Genomic DNA, 18970 nt, shown 5'->3' on the forward strand with positions numbered 1-18970 from the left:
ATCCCCTTTTGCCTCCATTTATATGTATTTTTAAAAAATCCACATGGGCAACAAACACTCCGAAACCCAGAGACACAGACACAGCCAAAAAAGCTTAATCCTGAGTCATATGCACCATTTCAGAAGAACAACTTCACTGATTTAATTCACTAAATTCTTCTCCTGCATGCTAACGATAGGGAGAGGACTCAAACCAATATCATTTATTCTATGTTTCTATTTTATATGTTGATTTTCCTTTATATTTGGATCTGTTGTGGAAAGTAAAGAAAGAATCTAATTGTCCAGGGAAACATGATGCTTTTACATATGATAATAAAACTTGGGCATATGGTTAATGATGAACTAATGTAAGAAAATAACTGAAACACCACCGCATGCAATATCATATCATTTATTTAGAATAGAAGAAAGCACAAATGTATTTACATTCACATGTACAGTAGCATACAATTCCATTTTTTATATAATTACCTAACTCTCCAAAGTACCCAGTCTGTACAACGTTAAAGTGACTATTTTAGTTTACAGTGTGGAACAATGCAGCGGAAACCATGTACACCCCTTAGTTTCACATGACTGTACACATCTGTGATGGTACTTTACACCTGAGCTGGTGAGGATTTGATGCAAACATATCAATTAGATTTAAGGATTACGCACAGAATCATTGATAACAAATGATATAAAAACGAAATATGGGTTGTCTTTTCTCTCTTTCTTTCATCTTCCAAAACACAAAAATTAAAGCATGATTTCTGACAAAAAGAAACACGCAAAAACAAATTAGGCGAGAAATGCTTTCACCGTCACCTCGACTCGTGTTTTCCTTTCACTGAGCACCCTTTGCTCTAATCGGCTCTAATCTAAAGTGCAACGTCGTCCTGCCTGGCAGTACTTCCAGTGTTTCCGTCATCATAGCACCATGGTTGGGATGTGGTGCACCAGGGGCATCTGGTGGGGTACGGCTGTCATTTGTGGGGGAGGAGGGGACACCTGGGAGGGCGCATCGGCTCCGGCAGCCACTGGTTTGTGCCGTGCGCTCTTCTGGTGCGCCCTGAGGCCCGCCAGCTGGGAGTACGCGCTCTGGCACACGTGGCACTTGTAGGGCCGCTCGCCGGTGTGCAGGCGCACGTGGTTGCGCAGAGTGGACGACTGGCTGAAGCGCCGGTTGCAGAAGCGACAGACGAAGGGCTTGTCCAGAGTGTGGATGCGCATGTGCGAGCGCAGGTTGCTGCGGGAGTTGAAGCCGCGGTGGCAGATGACGCAGCGCATCCGACCCGTGGAGGAAGAGGGGGTGGCGGAGGAGGAGGAGGAGGAGGGGGAGCACGAGGAAGGGCCGTCACAGGGGTGGGAGTCATCTGGGGAGAAAAAAGAGTAGGAGATGTTTGGAAACCTTTTCAGCTCGAGTTTCACGTGGTTACCGTGATTTTTTTTAAGTAGCTCCTTTTTCATTCACAGTGAAATAAAACCTGCTTCTCACCATTTCTGCCTTTCTTCTGGTGTTCTTCTTCGGTTCCGGGAACTCCAGGGATTCCCAGGAACGTGTTCTGAGTGTTTCCATACCAGACAAGCAGCTCTTGGTCTGGCGGGATGGTCTGAGAGGGGAAAAGCGAGATAAAAAAAATATCAGTTAGATATCGTGAAATTTCGATTAGTTGCAAATGACAAAGAAAGAAATCACGGGTTAAGTTCTTATTCTAGCCAGCAGGTGGCACCTGCATTTTACACGCTTAGAGGTCTTTTAATGCCATGGGCATGTTACAGCTGCTATCTGGACTGAACCTAAGTGCGTCCTCACCTCCACGGCCTTGTAGAAGATGCTGCTGCCGATCTGCACCACCTCCAGGTTTTGCTCCTGCTCATTCCGGGCACACTTGATGTAAGTCATCCAGCTGCGCTGATCCTCCTGACTGGCGTCGATGAAATAACGCACTGTGCCGTCTTCGTTGAACACCTGAGCGCACAAGGCAAAAAGAAGTCGGAGAAATTTATAAAGAGTCCGACTGAGGAATTTGGATAACACGGGCCTCATCAGGCTGCGGGATGAACAAATGAAGTTAGAAGCTCACCTCCCACATGAGATTGTTGTTCTTGAATAGGTCCACGTGTTCAGGGGACAGGAGCCTCCCTGTGAAGGGGCCCATCTCGGTGCCGGCTTTGATCCAGGTCTTCGAGAAGATGCCCAGACCCTCACCGGGGATCGAGCTCTGGGCGATAATCACCTCACTGGGCAGCACCAGGCTGGACAGCTTCTGCACCTCTAAGAATATAAAGAGGAAGAAACGTGAGAATGTTTTTTTTTTGTTTGTTTTGTTGTGTTGTATTTTTATAAGGAAGTTAAAATACGGAGAGCGGCTGGTACGTTTAGATGATAACGCGTACTGTGAATCTTTGTGTCAGTTAAAGGGCATGGGAGCCAGATCACTGTGGTCCGGAGACGTTCAGCACCAAAGCTTTGCTGGAAAAAAGTCCTTAAAGCAGCAAATGAACTGGATCTTATTTTAGTCACGAAATATTAAGCTACACCTCATCCTCCGTTTAATTCGATTATCTGGCTGAATTGAAACTTTTTGTTGTGCAAAAGCCTCTCGGAAAGCATTTTCATCCGCAATAGAAAGGAGGGAGGAAAAAAAGAAAATCGTGCTTCTTTAATGTCAAAATCAAAGATTTTTTTTTATTACTTCGGGCTGCCAAAAAAAAAAAAAAAAAAAAATCCCGTCCGAATAGGGGTTAAATGGTCCTCTATTGCGCAGGGTCCAACAATTTGTCATGCTTCAGATGTGATATTCATTAAAGTTTACTGGAAAAGAAACGGCTAATTCCAAATTCATTATCCTTTTAAGAACTTTGTAGCAATAAATTTGCACTGAATGAAACGCGGACTTGTTAAAAGCCTCAGGAATTTCTGCAACAAAAAAATGGAAAGGCGATTAGATGGTTGACATGCAATGAATAGCATTAGATTTAGCCTTCACGGTGCATTATGTGAGGAACAGCAAATCTTTTAAGGAGAGAGAAAGAGAAAGGCTCCGGAGCCCCATAGCTGCCAAGAGAGGAAAAGAGACTGTCCGGAGATTGATGAATGCAGGATAAAAAAAGAAAAAAAAAAAAGAAAAAGAAAAACCCGGGGACATCTTAAAGAAAGGAAACCTTTCACTCCGCGAGGTTTAAGTGGAAACTTTCCCAGGTCAAGCACAAAGTTAACCAAATGAATTTAATGCTCTGCGTCTTTCAGTTACACGCCTAACAAGCCTCCGGCGCGAGGTCTCGGAGCCGGGGAAGGGTTAACGCGTTAAATGGGTCGAAATAAAAGCAGAAAAAAAATGGGAGAAAACGTGGAAAGCAGCGAGGAGTCAGGGAAAGTTTAGGACGTAAGCACTGTAGAAGGCCAGTAACAGGTCCGTGTTTATAGCGATGAAAATAAATGAGAATTTTGAGAGAGAAAAATCTGTGGGGGGAAAAATACAAAGTTTTATTGTCGGCTTTGATTAACGAAGAAAGATGATTTGATCAAATACTTCCAAAAATGTGTCCTACAGCCATAAAGCGCAAATCAAGGGGACCTTTTACGCACAACCTGGTGTAACGAAAACAAACCAAAATCTGCATTAAAAAAACACAAACCCGCACTGCAGTGTGGTTAAACATTTTAATGAAATTGTAAAGCATCAGCAGCTCAGCCTACCTCCAGCGAAGGACTGAGCCAAGACTTCGGCGGTAAAGGCGGTCTTGGGGCTGCTGCCGGTGCTGCCCTGCCGCTCCTCCGCCAGGTGTTCGCCCAGCACGTTCCTCCACCTGCCGTACAGGAAACTGTGCAGGATGTCCGATGTGATCACGTCCGACAGCGAGCGACTGGGGCACTTAAATCCAGATTTTAGAGCCAAAGCGTCGGCGGGTAGCACGGAGCCCATGTTGTAAGACGAGTAAAAAAAAAACCCCACAAAGAGCGAGGAGGGGAAAAATCAACCCAGAGATGATGATAAGTGAAGCTGCAGCGAGCGGAGGAGAAGGAGGAGAAGAAGAAGTGGACACACAGGGAGTTGCTCTTCAGTCCGCCCCTCTCTCTGCTCCAAACTGCGCAGTAAAGCTGCCCTGCCTGGTTGTGGGGGTCTCTTTATATAAGTGGCTAGTGTGACCCCTGTCTAATTACTTATTAATGACACACCCCTCACCGCGTGGACCTGCCTGCTGCACGGCAACAAACCAGCAGAGACATTAAAACCAACGGAGACAGAGGAGGGGAGAGTGAGGGGAGGCGGGGGGGTGGGTCAGCGGAGGGGCAAACTTTACTTTGGTAATTATCCGCACATAAAGCTGCATATTAAATTAACACACATGCGCAAAGCCATTGTAGTCATGCATGTGAGATCGAAAAAGGCACACAAATTAAAAAAAAAACGCTTTAAATGCACACCTGTGCTGCCGGGGAAGGGGGGGGGGGGGGGGGGGAGTGCTTCCGTGGATTTGTTGGGACTTTCTTAATGATGTATGTTTGATAAATAAGAATAAAGAATGAGAAGGTGGTGTTAAAATGATGATGAAGAAGAACGAGAAGTTTGCCCTCATGCGTACAGAAGTGGGTCATTGCGTCTGGGAGTTGCTCGCCCATTTTTTTCTCATGCATTTCGTATTCATGTGGTGGTAATATTAATTTTTTTGTGAAGAGTTAGCGCGGGAATAACAAGAATGGAAACAAGCTCAACTTTAGGGTTTTCTTTCTTTCTTTCTTTCTTTTACAGCTTTGTTCGCATGCAAAAGAAATGCAAAGCTGCTTTGACGTGGTTCACTTTTTCAAGCCCTTGTTGAGGTAAGCGGTTTAATATTCATGGATGTTCGGATCCCCCTCCACCCCCACTCCGTATTGTGGCGACGTTTAGATGAGTATATATGGGCCCTTTTCTTCTCCATATAGTCGCAATCCTCTGTGTTTTTTCCTCTCCTGCCTATTTTTCGGGCTTGATGGACTGGGGCTAAATGGGCAGTTTTTCCTTCTTTTCCAGCAGAGAGGACATCTTTATTCCATCCCTGGCTCACAGGTTTCCTATTCAGCTCCCCTCCAAGTAATGTCAGGGCCCTGAAAAGTGCTGCAAATCAATCTTTCATGGTGTTTTGAGGGCAATTTGACATCCATGCACTCCTCTTTTCAGTCCAACAACTACAAGGGGATTGTCCGAAAAAAAAAAAAAAAAAGAAAGAAGAAAAGTGGGCAACGTTGAGCTCTCTCTCTCCCTCTTTCTCTCTGGACGAATATGGACTATGGCGATGTAATGGCACAGAAGATATGGCAAGTAAATACAATAGCGGAGAGTTTTGTTGAGCTGCAGAGATAGTGAAAAGGCAAGGTGAGTGACAGGGCACGAAAAAAGATTACCGTGTACAGCTGCTTTTTATGAGCGGGCCCCTCCCACGTTTGTCTCCTTTTTCCCAGATGAAATTTCTCTGCTCTTTCAATGGGATTCTTTCTCATCTAGATTGATTTACATTTATAGCATTCATCTCACAAATCCGAGGTAAATGGCAGGGACGGGGGGGTGGGCCGCTTCTTTATTAAAGAGGAATTAAATGAATTGAATTGGGGTAACGCATGGATTTGATTTGCTTATTTATGCATTAACCTGTGGCATTATGCGGAGCTGGTAAAGCCGCGGGCATGTCAGCAATGGCAAATCATCCCGCTTAGCCGTTCCATTGTAAAACAATTTAAGCCATTATTCTGTCCATTTAAAGCTTATCAATTTAATGTGGATGATTGACAATTATTGCACAAAGAATGTGGTAATTGATGGATTTCAAAGAGCTGCTGGGAAACCTATCAAAGGCGAGCGTTTGTTTGTGGGTAAATAGCGGAATTTTACGCGAATCGGAGGGGGTGAGAATGGAGAGATACACCCCTGAAGAAAAACAGGAGAAAACACATGATTGGCTTTACACATTAAAATGTCAGAGGATAAATTGAAAATGACTCAATATTAAAATATGCTTTCAAGAATTTGCTTGGAAAAAATTTTTCCGTTATTGTTGCTCGTTAGAAATAAGAACGTAAATCACTGACACTTTACCCAAACATCCGCATGAATTTAACTGAGGCCTGCTTTAGCGACACACACACACACACACACTGCTGCTGTCCAACCAGCAGGGAGAAAGGAGCGCAGAGCCTCCCGCGGGATCCTCCGCAGTGTCATTAAAAACAGATTAAGGTAGCTGCCACAGTGCGCCGGATCCTGGAGGCCGGCTCATCTGCTGCAAAGGTGAGAGAGGTGCAGCCCCCACCCCACCCCCCCAAGAGCCTCTTTTTCTTCACCCTCGGTTGCGGGACAGGACAGGGCACCTGCTGGATGTGGAGGTGTTGTGTGTGTGTGTGTGGAGGCCCATCTTTACTTACAAAGCATGGAAACTAATTGAAACATGGTTTGGTTCGTCCTGCCCAGCACTGGCTGCGATGTGAAACTGCGAAATTATATCCATCTTCTTTCTCGATCAATCAGCAGAAACTGTAGTAATAATTAAAATGTCCCGACTTGATTTATCCCCTTAAATCTACTTCACACTTCTAAAGAGAAAATGTACCCACATTTAGTAGCAGCCGCAAAACTGCTAACCTGTGGATAAAAGTCCTACAAATCCAATTTCTCTCATCAGTTTGGCGTGTGATTTGAAAATAAACAAATGCTCACAACTGTACTTTTACCTTTTAAAAATAATGAGTCGGAGACAAATTGATCGTTTTCTAAAATATTTTCAAATGAAACTGCACCAAATTGCACGCAGACGTAATAAAAACAAGTCGTACCATCAGCTGAGTCGAAGTTGGCCTTTCCAATCAGTAATGTTCTTTTATACAAACAAGACCTGGACACAGAGCAGGGGGAAGAGGATAAAACAACCACTGCTGCCATTTCCCCCCATCTAACAGTGTTAAAAATATCCAATAATTCTGAAATGCGAAGGCTTTTTCATGCTGAGTAGACTATAATTACCTTATATTTAAAATGTTATTCTGGAACGATATATCCAATTATTTCTACATTGCTATTTTACCTCAAATATAGCTAAAAGAAAATTGAATCATAATGAAAATGTTCAGTTATGATTGGGAAGAAAAAAAAATCAAGGAATTTAAGAGTGATTCGGGCTCAGGTGATGTAAGATAAATGCAGAATGATGCATCTAATTTTAGACACTCTGCAGAGTGTTTATGAAATTATAGATCATTTTGCTGTTTACAAGCTAAGTGAGGTGGAACAATAGAGGCCTCAAAATGAAGTAAAGGTCCCTAGAACTACATTGATTTGGCACAATATTTGCAGAACCTGTATAAAGTCATTAAAATAATTTGAGGAATATTTTTCTTGCACATAAATACATCAATCCAAAAAATGTGGCTTATTTTAAATGCTCTGCTCTTCTCATTTTTCAGACTGAAAGCAGTTGCTTTTAAAAAGGCCACTATTGTACAAGCAGGATCATTTTTAAATCATCGTTTCAATACAGGGGCACCTGCCTGTGCAACAGACCGGCATATTCAGCATGAATTCCCCATCATACTGTCAGTTTGGATAAGCAGGAAAATGCTTCGGTGTGTCTACAGATAATGAAGTGCCCCTCTCACTCTGCTTAAAAAGAAAAAAATATTAGATGGCCACAAAGGACCCAGCAGGTCCAAAACGTCCACAGAGATGGCATGTTAAAGACGAAGAGGATCAAAATCAAGGGCTGGATTTGGAAACAGCTGCACGGCATCAAAGCAGGGGCCGCTACGGGGCCACGCAGGATCCACTGTGGCAAGAGCCTCCCTGCTGAGGGCAAAGATGTGCAGTGACAAAGCTGGAAAGAGCTGCAGGCGAGGAGGAGGGGTGGGACAGGACAGTGGAATGAGTTGATGCTGGCTTTAAGCATTTAACGTGCGAGAAGGATGAGGAAGGAAAAAGTGCAAGTATAGTTTCAAGTGCAATGAGGAATGGCTGTAGAGGAAATGTGGCCAAGAAGTGCAGCATTTGGAGCAACAAAAAAAAAAAAAAAGAAAAGAAAAAAAGAGATAAAAGGAAGGCCAACTTTAGATTTCCTGACAGGCCCTGAAGGTGAAGTCTGTTATAGTACAACTCCAACTGAAGTCCTCATCCACAAACTTAAGGCAGTGGCTTATTTTAATAATAAATCAAAAATCAGTTTCAATTAAAAGTCATGCAACAGACTCTTAAACACGCAGGTATTTTTTTTGTCTGTGGACGTAACGCAGTGGAAGTATTACAGCATGCAGCAGCTCGGCAGTGCAGAAAAGTTACCATTATGAACGTGTAATAGCATAAATCACCCACAAGAGAGGCTTGCGGAAAATTTATTTGAATTTGAGAACTGGCAATGGACTATAGAAAATAGATATTCTGCTTATAAAACATGAAAACATACATTTGGCCTATATATCCTCTATGTATCATCTGTTAGTATATATATATACACACAAACACAATAGAGCTCTCAGAAAGTTTCAGATGTGAAATTTAACACTTTAGTATCAGAATACAACCAAAGACATCCAAATGATTACAATATTCAAACAGAAAAAAGAAAATAAAATAAAAATTCAGCTCAACAGTACACAATAAAGGTAGTCCGGATGTTTTCAATACATGGTTAACTGTACACAAAAGGAGGAAAAAGAACCAAACAAAATAAACACCATAATTAGACATTTTGAATTTATATCCCTTTTCATTAAGAAATGACGTTAATAACCAGAATCACTTGCTATAATGACGCATCATTTATATTAGATCACACAAGAAAATTAAAAAAAAAAAAAATTAAAACAGATATTAGCATTGGACTGAGTCCAACACCCTGCCGAGTCCACAGCAAGGGCTCACAGGGGGCGCCGGCGAACTGGGAGGTACCAAATAAGACAGTTTTTGATCATAATACTTAAAACATAAAAATACTACATTAATTATTACACAGGTACGAATTACAGGGGCTTAGCAGTCTTGAATAGTTTAGGTACAGAACACACACCCAGGAGAGGAGAGAAAAATAAAATAAAAACAAAATCCACCACGTCTTGTTTTGCTTCATAACAAGATGCAACATCAAATTTCAAATCGCACATTCACAATCTGAACATTTTCAGTATGAAAACAGAACAGAAAAAGAGGGACAATTTTCCTGCAACTCTGATCACAGGAAAAAAAAAGTATTTATATATCTATATATATGAAACAGATGTTTAAATTAAACAGTCAAATATATGAGCATATATATACATAGTTGTACAAGGTAGCAAAGTCAAAAAAGCTATTTGCAACATCCCCCTAAATCAGATCAGTGTAATAAATTATCCATGACATTTGCATTTGGAAAAAAAAAATCATCTTAAAACTACAAGTTAAAAAGTCTGTCAAAATATTAGAGAACCCATCTTTGTTTCAAAAGTGAAATAAGATATTGCACCTTTCTTTAAACCAGAGTACAATAAAAATGACAATGAAACAGCATAACAATGCACAACAGGAATTAAATTAGAACTATTGCCACTGGCTGACATTAACCCACCTTAAACCTTTTAACCTTAAAAAAAAAAAAACCTGTAACAAAAACATCACAGTTTCATTTTATTGAATTATGTAAAAGGAGAGAAAAAAACATTTTAAACAAACGTTTTAAACATCTTACGACATGTGACAACAAAACACTGTATTCAAGACTGCTAAGCACACAATCATGGTTTCATTTCGACAGAGCTAGAAAAAAATAGATCATATTGCCTTTTGAAATGTTACAACTCTTGGGTTCATTTTGGCGCGCAAACTGAGCAAAGACAGGAAAATATAGAAAAAAAAATATAACAGAACAGCTCTCTCAAGTCCAAAAAACAAAGGGATCCCATATACTGTCTATCCAAAATAACAGTGTACATAAGCATTTAGTAACAAATAAATGTTCCTGATTTTAGAAATATTACTTTATTATATAAGTCACTCTACAGCTAGTGTTTCTCACTAAGAAAAAAAAAAGTCTTCAAGGCGCTGGAAATCTAGACCCCCCCCACCCCCACCCCCAGTTTAAAAAAAAGAAAGAAGAAGAAGAAGAAGAAGGGTTGTTTTCATCCTCAGTGATTCAAGTCTTTAACCTGGGCGCCTTCTCTAATGATCCTGTAAAGTTAAAACATGACAGCGTTTAGCACATCTGACATTTGTCAGGCACTTCCATTAAAACGTGCGACTACTGACAGCACTGCAAAAACGCTGCATCGTCACAGTGTTCGGTGCAGCAGCATACTGCGAGCCAACTTTCTAAAAAGAGTTTTAATTTTGAGTGTGAACTATTTCTAATTAACAGTCAGTTAATGGATAAAATATTTACACTCTTAATGGGGAGTAAAGTTGCTTTTTCTTCCTATTTTCCAAGAGCTTAGTATTAAATACACCAATTTAAGCTGGAAAAAAAATGTGATAATATATATTATATAAATATTTTACTTTTTTAACAAATGTAATTTTATTTATCAAGAAAAAAAATCCCAACAAAAAACAGAAGCAGTACATATTTTTACTACACCTGGCTAAAGTAAAATATCACTACTATGATTTGTTAAATGTAAACCACAATCAGCAGCAATACAAAAAAAATAAAAAATTCCTCCTAACTTTAATATTTACTCCAGGAGTGCCGAATAAACTGAATGCATGCCGTATGAAACAGGCTGATCCTTCAACATCTGTACATTTGAGTCCGACCTCACCTGAAGACCCGGGGCTTGCGTCTGAGCGCCCTGGCTGAAGAAGGCCATTGGCTGTCTGTAGACGTCAACCCAGGTGCTGTAGTCAGGATTGGAGGTCTGCTGAGATCCAGGACTAGCCGCCTGGCCTGAACAGAATGAGGGGAAAAACAAATTAGGTGAAGAAGAAACAAATGCAGGAATTGAGCATATGCTTAAATCCGTATCTACTGCACTCCTAACACAACACAGTAAAACTACATACCCCATCCTTTGTTGTATTCAGGAACAGTACTCTGGGCCTGGGTTTGCTGACCTATAACGAGCAGATTTTTTATTTTCTGCTCCACTGACTTTCTCTTCTTTTTTTAAAAACAGGCTTGCGTGAACAAAGATTAATGTGCACAGATGAGATTCAACTTCAGTCTTAAAAGAGTAAAACAAAGAGCTAAAGGATAAATGTTCTTTTGTTCCTGAGTGACACTTGCCTAACTTTTTGTAATACTGCTCCCAGTCCATCTGGCCCGTCTGGGATCCATTGTGACCTGAAACCAGACACAGATAATGCCGCCAGAGTTACTGAGACTGGATTTTACTTTTCTGCGTTTCCATCTGAAATGCTGCTTTCTGATGATTTCCACCGACAGCAAATGGAAAACACGTCGGTGCAAGAGACACGTGGATAACCTCCGGGAAAGCTGCCAAAGACTGAGAACAGAGCTAGTCGTGCTCTGCTGCCGAGCTTTTGGTCGCCGTTTTCAAATTTATAGCTAATAAAACAACTTAAAATGCATCACAGTATTCGTCTAGATAAAGAAGCACATTCTTGGTGAAATTACTCACCGTTATCCTGTTGTCCTTGGGGTTGCCATATCTGAAAAGTTGTCCCCCATCCTCCAGTCATGAACGTCTGAGGCCCACTTCAAACAGGAGAATGCAATCGTGAGTTTAAACGGCATCTGCTGAACATCTATATTCACATAGGTATGTATTAAAATGCACTGTGAGGAGGAGAGAAATGGACCCTTACTGTTGCGGGGGAGTGGTTGGTCCTTGGTTGTAGGGATTCATACCGAAGGTGCTGTTCCCCCCGATTCCTGGGCCCTGGACAAGATAAAGAGAGGAGACCACACTTGTGTTTAAAAGGAGCCAACAGGCAAGGTCAGAGGGCAGGGCCGAGCGCTGATGCACTCCATTAAGTCCATTTGATGGATTCTTCATGTTTAACCTCTGGTGACATCCTGCTGGCCACCAGGACCAGAGCAGCCTAGCTCAACCGAGAAGCTCCCTGCTTTGACATGTGCGCTCATGAATATCAGACCAGACAATGGACATTTTGGGGAGGGAGTATCGTGGGGGGCTGGAGCTAGACCACCTACCCCAATTCTCTCATTGATCAGCTGGCGGGCCTTTTCCATCTGCTGAGGGGTGCCTCGGATGGAGAAGATGCGCACGTTGGGGTCGGTGTTGGGCGGTGGGTTTCTCTGCAGCTCCACGTGGGCACGAGACTGCTCTTTGATGTTCTTGATGGTTTCTCCACCTGAAAAAACAAAACAAAAACACACTCCATTTTCATATGCAGCTTGCACACATTTTTCAAACAACAGTGCATTTAGCACTAACGCCAAACACTTGTGGGCTGAGGTGGGTTTGGAAGACTCCAGATCTAATCTCCAAGTAAACTCCCCAAGATCTGAAGTGCTCAACTATCAGTACTGGTCAGAGTTTGTCATAATAAAGCAGTGAAAAGCTTACAGCTAATTGGGAACAAGGTTATGTGTTTAGCACAGTGGTTAACACATTCGCCTAACATGTTAAAAGAGCCCTCGCTCTAGACCAAGAGGAGGAACAAATCCTTGAGAGGGTTGTGTCAAGAAGAGCCTTCATCCTCCGCTGTGACAACCCTTTGTGAATACAGGAGCAGCTGAAAGGAGTTCCAGACAAGGAAACGATTTTAGTAACATCTCAGTTTTATTAATTGTTGATCTCTTTATGAATGCACCCGACTAATATTTACAGGAGCTGTAATCCACTTTAGATTTCATTACCACTGTTCTCTCCATGCTGCTGCTATCACTGATGTCCACAGCCCTTCCTAACGATTGGCTTTCATATACCGCTAGTTCCCAATTATCTGCATGACTGAATTTGTAAAAACCATAAATAACAGCTTCCCCTCTTCTTTCTATTTCTAAGGCCAAGAGGCTAAAAGCCGTTACACACCCAACTCATGAAATTCAGAATCATCAGAGTCAAACTTGCTGTGTCTCACAAACACACACACACACACACACACACACAGTGTGTTTTTGTGAGAAATTTGCCCTTAAAAAATTAAAATAAAAAGCAGTTAAAAAAAGGTTGAGACCAAGCGATGATGAGCTGGTCCTGTTGTTTCTGAACAAGAGGGTGGTTTCATCAGAGAGTTGGAGCTGTGTCACGAAGGCTTTTGTACATGTAAAGCTGTATTATTTTAGTGTAATGATCTGATTGGCCAGATCGGTTTATTCAGATATAGGGAGAAAAAAAAAAAAAAAATCAGTGTGCACAGCTGTATCAAAAAACAAAACAAAATAAACAAAGGTGAGTCTGAAAAATATTTCTAGCGCATGAACTATTTGCACAGATTTCACGCAGCTTGCATGTAAAGGTCTTTACTTTAAATTACATTTCTACCTGATAAGTGAAGGAAATGATATCTGTGTGTGCAATGAGAGAAGAAAACAGTTGTCGCTCACTACACTTTCTGGTCATTCAATACGAGACCGTCAAGTTTGTCTTACAGGGTTTGCATGAAGAGCAAAGTCATCGTAACCTCTCTGAGGTCCGACTCGGTGCTTTGCTCCACAACACATGGAGCGAGCACTGGGCCAACTTTCTCTTCTGACCAAATCTAAGAGTGCTACCTTAAGAAAAATACGGCATGTGTCTCACCACTTATCTACCATTCTCTTGTAACATCCATGCAAATCAGGAAACAAAGGAAGACATCTCCTGCACGGCAGCCCCTCCTCTGCATCGGATGCCAGCTTCCCGACGTGTGGGGAGAGCAATTACACCAGCAGGGAGAAATGAAACATAGCTGGCAGGAGAAAAGGGGCCAAAATTGAAGCGTATCCTCCTTCTGGGATATCGTTTGTCTCTTTTACCCCCTTTCATTCTTGACTCGGTGTTGTCCTCTGTGATGAGAGGTGGAAAGGGGGGGGGGGGTCTCCGAGGGTGCTTCCCGGGGGGACACCGGGGCTGTCCCAACATCAATTACATATTTGTTCACTTGTGGCTGACACTCTGATGACCCTGGCTGACCTCCGAATGAAAGCGCTCATCAAAAACCTCTCCTCCTCCGGTAGCCTTATTCCATGCTGCCAAAAGACTGCACATGGGCCATTAACCCATTGTCAACCAAATGAAACTTCTGCCTTAATGAAGCCATTATGAGCTCTTCTAGTCAGACAGCAGAGAGCAATGAAGACCCTGACTATTCATTTCATGGACTGGGCTGTAGTGAGGACAGATAATACAGGCTTTATTAATGAGACTGGTTTAGCGAGGTGGAGAAAAGGAGGGGGAGACAAAAGTGCAACTGGTGACGGCATTCAGGGCGAAGCCAAGGGACTGGTTAGCTGCTGGTGGGGAAAATAAAACATCCAGTGGCATTAAGGGAAAGTAGAATTAGCAGAACGGGCAACGATGTTTCTAATGTCGTTGAATTCAGCTTTATATGAAATTACAGTGGGGTGTTATAGCTGAAATAGTGGAATAAATAAAACTTCTAAAATACAAATAGAAATGTATATTCGCTGAACTGCATGCAAGTATTTTCCCACTTTAAAAAAAAATAAGGATGGGTATTGACTCGTGTTATGGGATAAACACCAATGCACCATTTGACTTGTTGTCCAAGAAGGCCAAATAAAATGAAATACTGCAAAGACTGAAACCCCAGCCTAATAAACTAAATGCTGCCGAGGTAAAAATTTTATTTATTTACTTTTAAACAGTGAAAGTCTCTGCTCCACTGGGAGAGCAGGGAAATAGACAAAGCTATAGCCCCTTTCAAATACATTAATCTCCAAGGGAAGACTGTTTATGTTTTTATATATATATATATATATATATATTAACACCTTTTACAAAATATGAAGGGTTGTTTTTGTTTTTTTTTTAAGATTAGGATTCTACCAAAGAAAATAAACAATTACAGATCACATCTTATTTTAACATCTCATTGGTTAGTTCAAAAACTTACACTAGAAGTTATGAGAAAAAAAGAAGAAATGAAATAGAAAACAAAAACGGAGCAGATAAAAACGTGCCTTCATGCTCTCAGCAGTCTGTCACTAGTGAGATTTAAAATTAAATAAATTAAAAAAAGGACTAAAAGTGCAAACAATTCAGTATATAAACAGTGTAAACCCAAGTACCCCCCCCCCCCCCCCCCCCAAAAAAAAACCTAAACATTTTATTAAGTCTCAGACGTACTTATTGGTAGTTTATTTTTGTCTCTTTGACAAGAAGAGCTGAAAAAGTCAGTCCCCTTTTAAATATTTACTCACTCAGCTTAAATTAGCAAAACAACCCCCATATCAAAATCACATCATTAAAAGCTTAAATCATTAAAAAAAACAAACAAAAAAAACAACAACAAGTGGTTGAAATTATGATGAATAACAAAAGTTCCTACACAAATGTTAATTTTAGCCAGTAGCAAAGGTAGCAGCCCACTGTGGGTTTAGATGTTTCAGGTTAAAACTTGTGCGGTGTAACTTTCGGATTAGGATTCAACTTTATTGTCATTACACAACGAAATACAGTTTGCATCTAATCAGAAGTGCAATAAGAGCAATTATATACAGATAAGTTAAGCAAATATACAGATGTACTGATATATACTTTGTGATGCTGGTTATGTGTTTTGCACTAACTTCACGGCTCTGGTAAAGTCTGAGTAGGTTGGTGGGTGGCTTGATTCGTCAAGCTCGGTGTGGCGGTGTGTATGAGGTCAGAACAGAGGGGCAATGAGCTGCATATGGCATCGTAAAGATATTAATCACTGCATCCTTTAAGGGATGCCTGACAGCACCCAGACCCACCGCCATCTCCACCATATTGGCCCACTTCATATGCTAATGCACAGAGAGGGGGACGCTACGCCCAGGTTTATTTGTTTCCCTCGCCCCACTACATGCACAAAAGCCACTTGACATTTCTATTGCCATGTTTTTATCTTAGGTAAAGAGGCCCCCTTTGACCCGCCCTTCCCCACACAGACACACACACACACACACACACACACACACACACACTAAGGCAGCATCCATCCTAGCATACAACACACACAGCTCCTTCCAATGCAATGGTCAATGACTTTTAAATAGCTGGCAATAGAGTGGGCATGAATAGCCAATAAGCTAATTCCTCCTATTCATTCCCTCGCTGCACTCTATTGGGCTGAAAGACCCTCATTAGATGCCAGGCAGCCTTCCACATGATTGAGGGCTGTTATTATGCACCTTTAACAATTAATGTCACATTACACGCATTATCCCCGTCATTAAGCCCTTAGTGAAGCCAATGAATGCCACTTGTGCTGTATACATGAGCCCTGGAGGGATAATAGGAGGGTGGTCACTCACCCCCTCCTCTCCTCATCAGTCTCTCTCAGAGGCAGGACACCAAACGGCAGTTATTAAAATGGAAACTGCAATCTGCTGAGCTGGATACTCTTATCAAGTCTGCTCATTTTAATCAGCGTTATGCAACATCAGCTCAAACAAATACAAAAAACAGCATCTTGTGCTTAAGTGTTAGTGATATGTAAAAGAAAAAACTGTATCTGTGTTTAAATATCTCCAGAACATTTTCCTTACCTTTGCCAATCACCAGGCCACACTTATCAGCTGGTACTGCATATGTCATCTCTTGCAGACCTCCAGGCCCTCCCATGTTACAGTCACCTCGCCCTCGACGTCCCATTACGCCGCCAAATCCATCTCGCTCCTGTCAGGAGGAGACAGGAGAAAGGTCATTATAATAAAGACACAAAAGAACTTGACAGATTGGAGGTCAGGAAAAAAAAATCCCTGCATATGAGCAACTGCTCTGATGGACTTTAAAAAAAAAATGTATTCATAAACTAATTGTCTAATTATTTAAAGCCAACTTTGCATGAACAGATGCAAATACATGGGGACTAAGAAGCACATACCTGAGCTGTCTGAACGAGTTCATTGATAAGGTGGACTGCATGATGACAGTGGTCGGGCTGTCCCATCACCTGAGCTACACGGTCAGGGCTGATACCGTCATCTGAACAACCACATTCAAGGGAGGAAAAGTTCTTTTAGAGAAGCTTAAACTGCATGAAGACTTTATATACTTTTCTGAATTTAAATTAAGAAAATATAGGTGATATATTTCTAACTTTAGTGGCTGCCTGTTTTTTTCCTGACTGCATGGACACGTCTCCAGAGAACTTACATGAAAATGCACCAACTATGCACGCACTCCAGGAGACAGATGTCAAACAAAACAGTAACTTCTGAATGAACAGCTACTGACAGCTGGGCTGATTCAGAAAAAGCTTTTCTGTCACTGATTGTAAAGTACATCACCACTACAACTATAATTCTGTCATCTTTTACATGCAGGTAGGCTTATAAGGACCAAAATGTACAAGTTTAACACTTTACAAATGTAAAATTATTATAATAAAGTACAAAAATTTGATTTCAAGCACTTGCAAAGACACTTAAGAGCCCGTGGTTGTACTAAATCCATATTTTCTGTGTCGTTCATGTCAGATTTTAAGGGCTTTCTTGACCTCTTACTCTACAGTTTACATTAACTACAAATGATGACAGCTTATTTTACGACAGCTTAATTAAAATACCAGAGATGCACATCAACTACTCCCTTGTATGTGATGTAATTAATCTAGACCCAATCGTATTAGGCAGAAATGGCCAAAATGAGGCCTTGTTCAATCCTCTTTACCTTGCTTGAACTGGATCCTGACCCCAGCATCATTCTGGATCTTCTTGATCATCTCGCCATTCCTGCCAATGATGATGCCAACGGCAAATCTAGGCACAACCACCTATGTTGACAGAAAGAAAGGAAAATGAAGAAAGCTTAAATGTACTCTGAGCAAATTTAGCTGGCTGTCCCGAAGCTGAAAAGCAGAGAAAAAGGCTCTCACGTCCAGACTGCTTCCACCCATTTTGGAGCCAAAATCTGCCCTGCCAGCTCTGTAGTCCCCTTGGTCTTTGTCCCGGATGAGCTTCACCACAAGTTCACGGGCTTGCTAAGAAGAAAATTCAAATACTGGGTAAACAATCCTGCATGTGAAACAAAGCCAAGTCGGACTGACCCGCACCTCAAAAAAATAAAAAGTTTTGAAATAAAATGTTTGAGTCGATGGCTGAAGGCATAAAATGTGTAAAATCGAGTGTAAAACAGGACAGATAGTGGCACACACTGAGCACTTCTGAGACTGACCTGCACTTTGTGGGGATCCCCAGTGATTCTCAGGGGCTTGTCTGCTCCAGTGGGCATGGGGTCATCCTGAATCATTATCATCTGCACTCCTGTTCTCTCCTGCAGGGGTACAATCAGACAGAAGAAGAAACAACCACCAAAGAGTTACCTGGGGAACAAAATACTGCTCACTCCAAAAAGGAGGAGATTCTAGCACATCTCAAAGAACAGGATGATTTTTTTGTTGTTAAAAAAAAAAAAAACCAAAAAAAAACCCCAAAACTATTCTGAATGCAGCCGTTCACACAAACCATGTACTTTTGCAGGATGAATTTGTGGCATTTAGTTTTGAATCAAGCTTGTTTGTTTGTTTGTTTACATGTGAATAAAGATATCTGACCAATCAGACCACTGTATTTGACAGCAAGGCTCAAAACACACACTGGTACTGAAACAGGTCCCTTGAAAAATGTTTGAAAAGGGCCCTCCGATTGTTACAATTTTATTCTTACTCCAGTGATTAATGCTTAAAAGAGTGCAGCTGATTTCAGTTTGGGTCAGTTTCTACTGGACAGGTCAAACACTTTACTCATTCCTAAATGCTCAAAGAAGAATCACACAAACCTTAAGTTTGTCCCAAAAGAACTAGTCTAACGAAATCAATTTCAACTTGACCACCTTAACTTGATCTGTTCTAAAGATGCAGTTTGTAGGTCAGTGGATAATTTAGAACTAGAGCTGCTTCGTTCTTCCTCAGACCTCTTTTAGAGGAGG

At 41.4% G+C, this 18970-nt stretch overlaps 2 protein-coding genes across 2 annotated transcripts in view; both read right to left on the bottom strand.

Moving 5' to 3' along the window:
- Positions 1-447: 447 nt before the first annotated feature.
- On the bottom strand, positions 448-4077 carry prdm12a (PR domain containing 12a). Its single transcript, XM_006788957.3, has 5 exons — positions 3689-4077; positions 2073-2263; positions 1802-1957; positions 1484-1598; positions 448-1361 (listed from the first exon to the last, which is right to left on the bottom strand). Exons 1-5 carry the CDS (start codon positions 3912-3914, stop codon positions 916-918), a joined length of 1134 nt encoding a protein of 377 aa, XP_006789020.2. The 5' UTR covers positions 3915-4077; the 3' UTR covers positions 448-915.
- Positions 4078-8325: 4248 nt separating this feature from the next.
- fubp3 (far upstream element (FUSE) binding protein 3) overlaps positions 8326-18970 on the bottom strand; it is a 30366-nt gene continuing 19721 nt past the window's right edge. Inside the window, exons 8-19 of the mRNA XM_087843730.1 lie at positions 18218-18316; positions 17919-18023; positions 17714-17816; positions 16926-17026; positions 16588-16717; positions 12097-12257; positions 11748-11821; positions 11561-11637; positions 11206-11262; positions 10983-11033; positions 10742-10866; positions 8326-10151 (exon numbers count right to left, since the gene is read on the bottom strand). Coding sequence (XP_087699856.1) covers positions 10143-10151; positions 10742-10866; positions 10983-11033; positions 11206-11262; positions 11561-11637; positions 11748-11821; positions 12097-12257; positions 16588-16717; positions 16926-17026; positions 17714-17816; positions 17919-18023; positions 18218-18316 — 1092 coding nt within the window. The 3' untranslated portion in view covers positions 8326-10142. The remainder of the gene's footprint in view (positions 10152-10741; positions 10867-10982; positions 11034-11205; positions 11263-11560; positions 11638-11747; positions 11822-12096; positions 12258-16587; positions 16718-16925; positions 17027-17713; positions 17817-17918; positions 18024-18217; positions 18317-18970) is intronic.

The sequence above is a fragment of the Neolamprologus brichardi genome, chromosome 7, assembly GCF_056152115.1.
Source record: "Neolamprologus brichardi isolate AB-2024 chromosome 7, ASM5615211v1, whole genome shotgun sequence".
Classification (NCBI taxonomy): domain Eukaryota; kingdom Metazoa; phylum Chordata; class Actinopteri; order Cichliformes; family Cichlidae; genus Neolamprologus; species Neolamprologus brichardi.

Excerpts from the sequence above, each read along its gene's own strand:
- prdm12a (XM_006788957.3), bottom strand. The coding sequence starts at position 3,914 with ATGGGCTCCGTGCTACCCGCCGACGCTTTGGCTCTAAAATCTGGATTT. Across the intron at positions 2,264-3,688 it reads GGCTCAGTCCTTCGCTGGAG|AGGTGCAGAAGCTGTCCAGC; the intron begins GTAGGCTGAGCT and ends TTATATTCTTAG. Across the intron at positions 1,362-1,483 it reads CCAGAAGAAAGGCAGAAATG|ATGACTCCCACCCCTGTGAC; the intron begins GTGAGAAGCAGG and ends TTTTCTCCCCAG.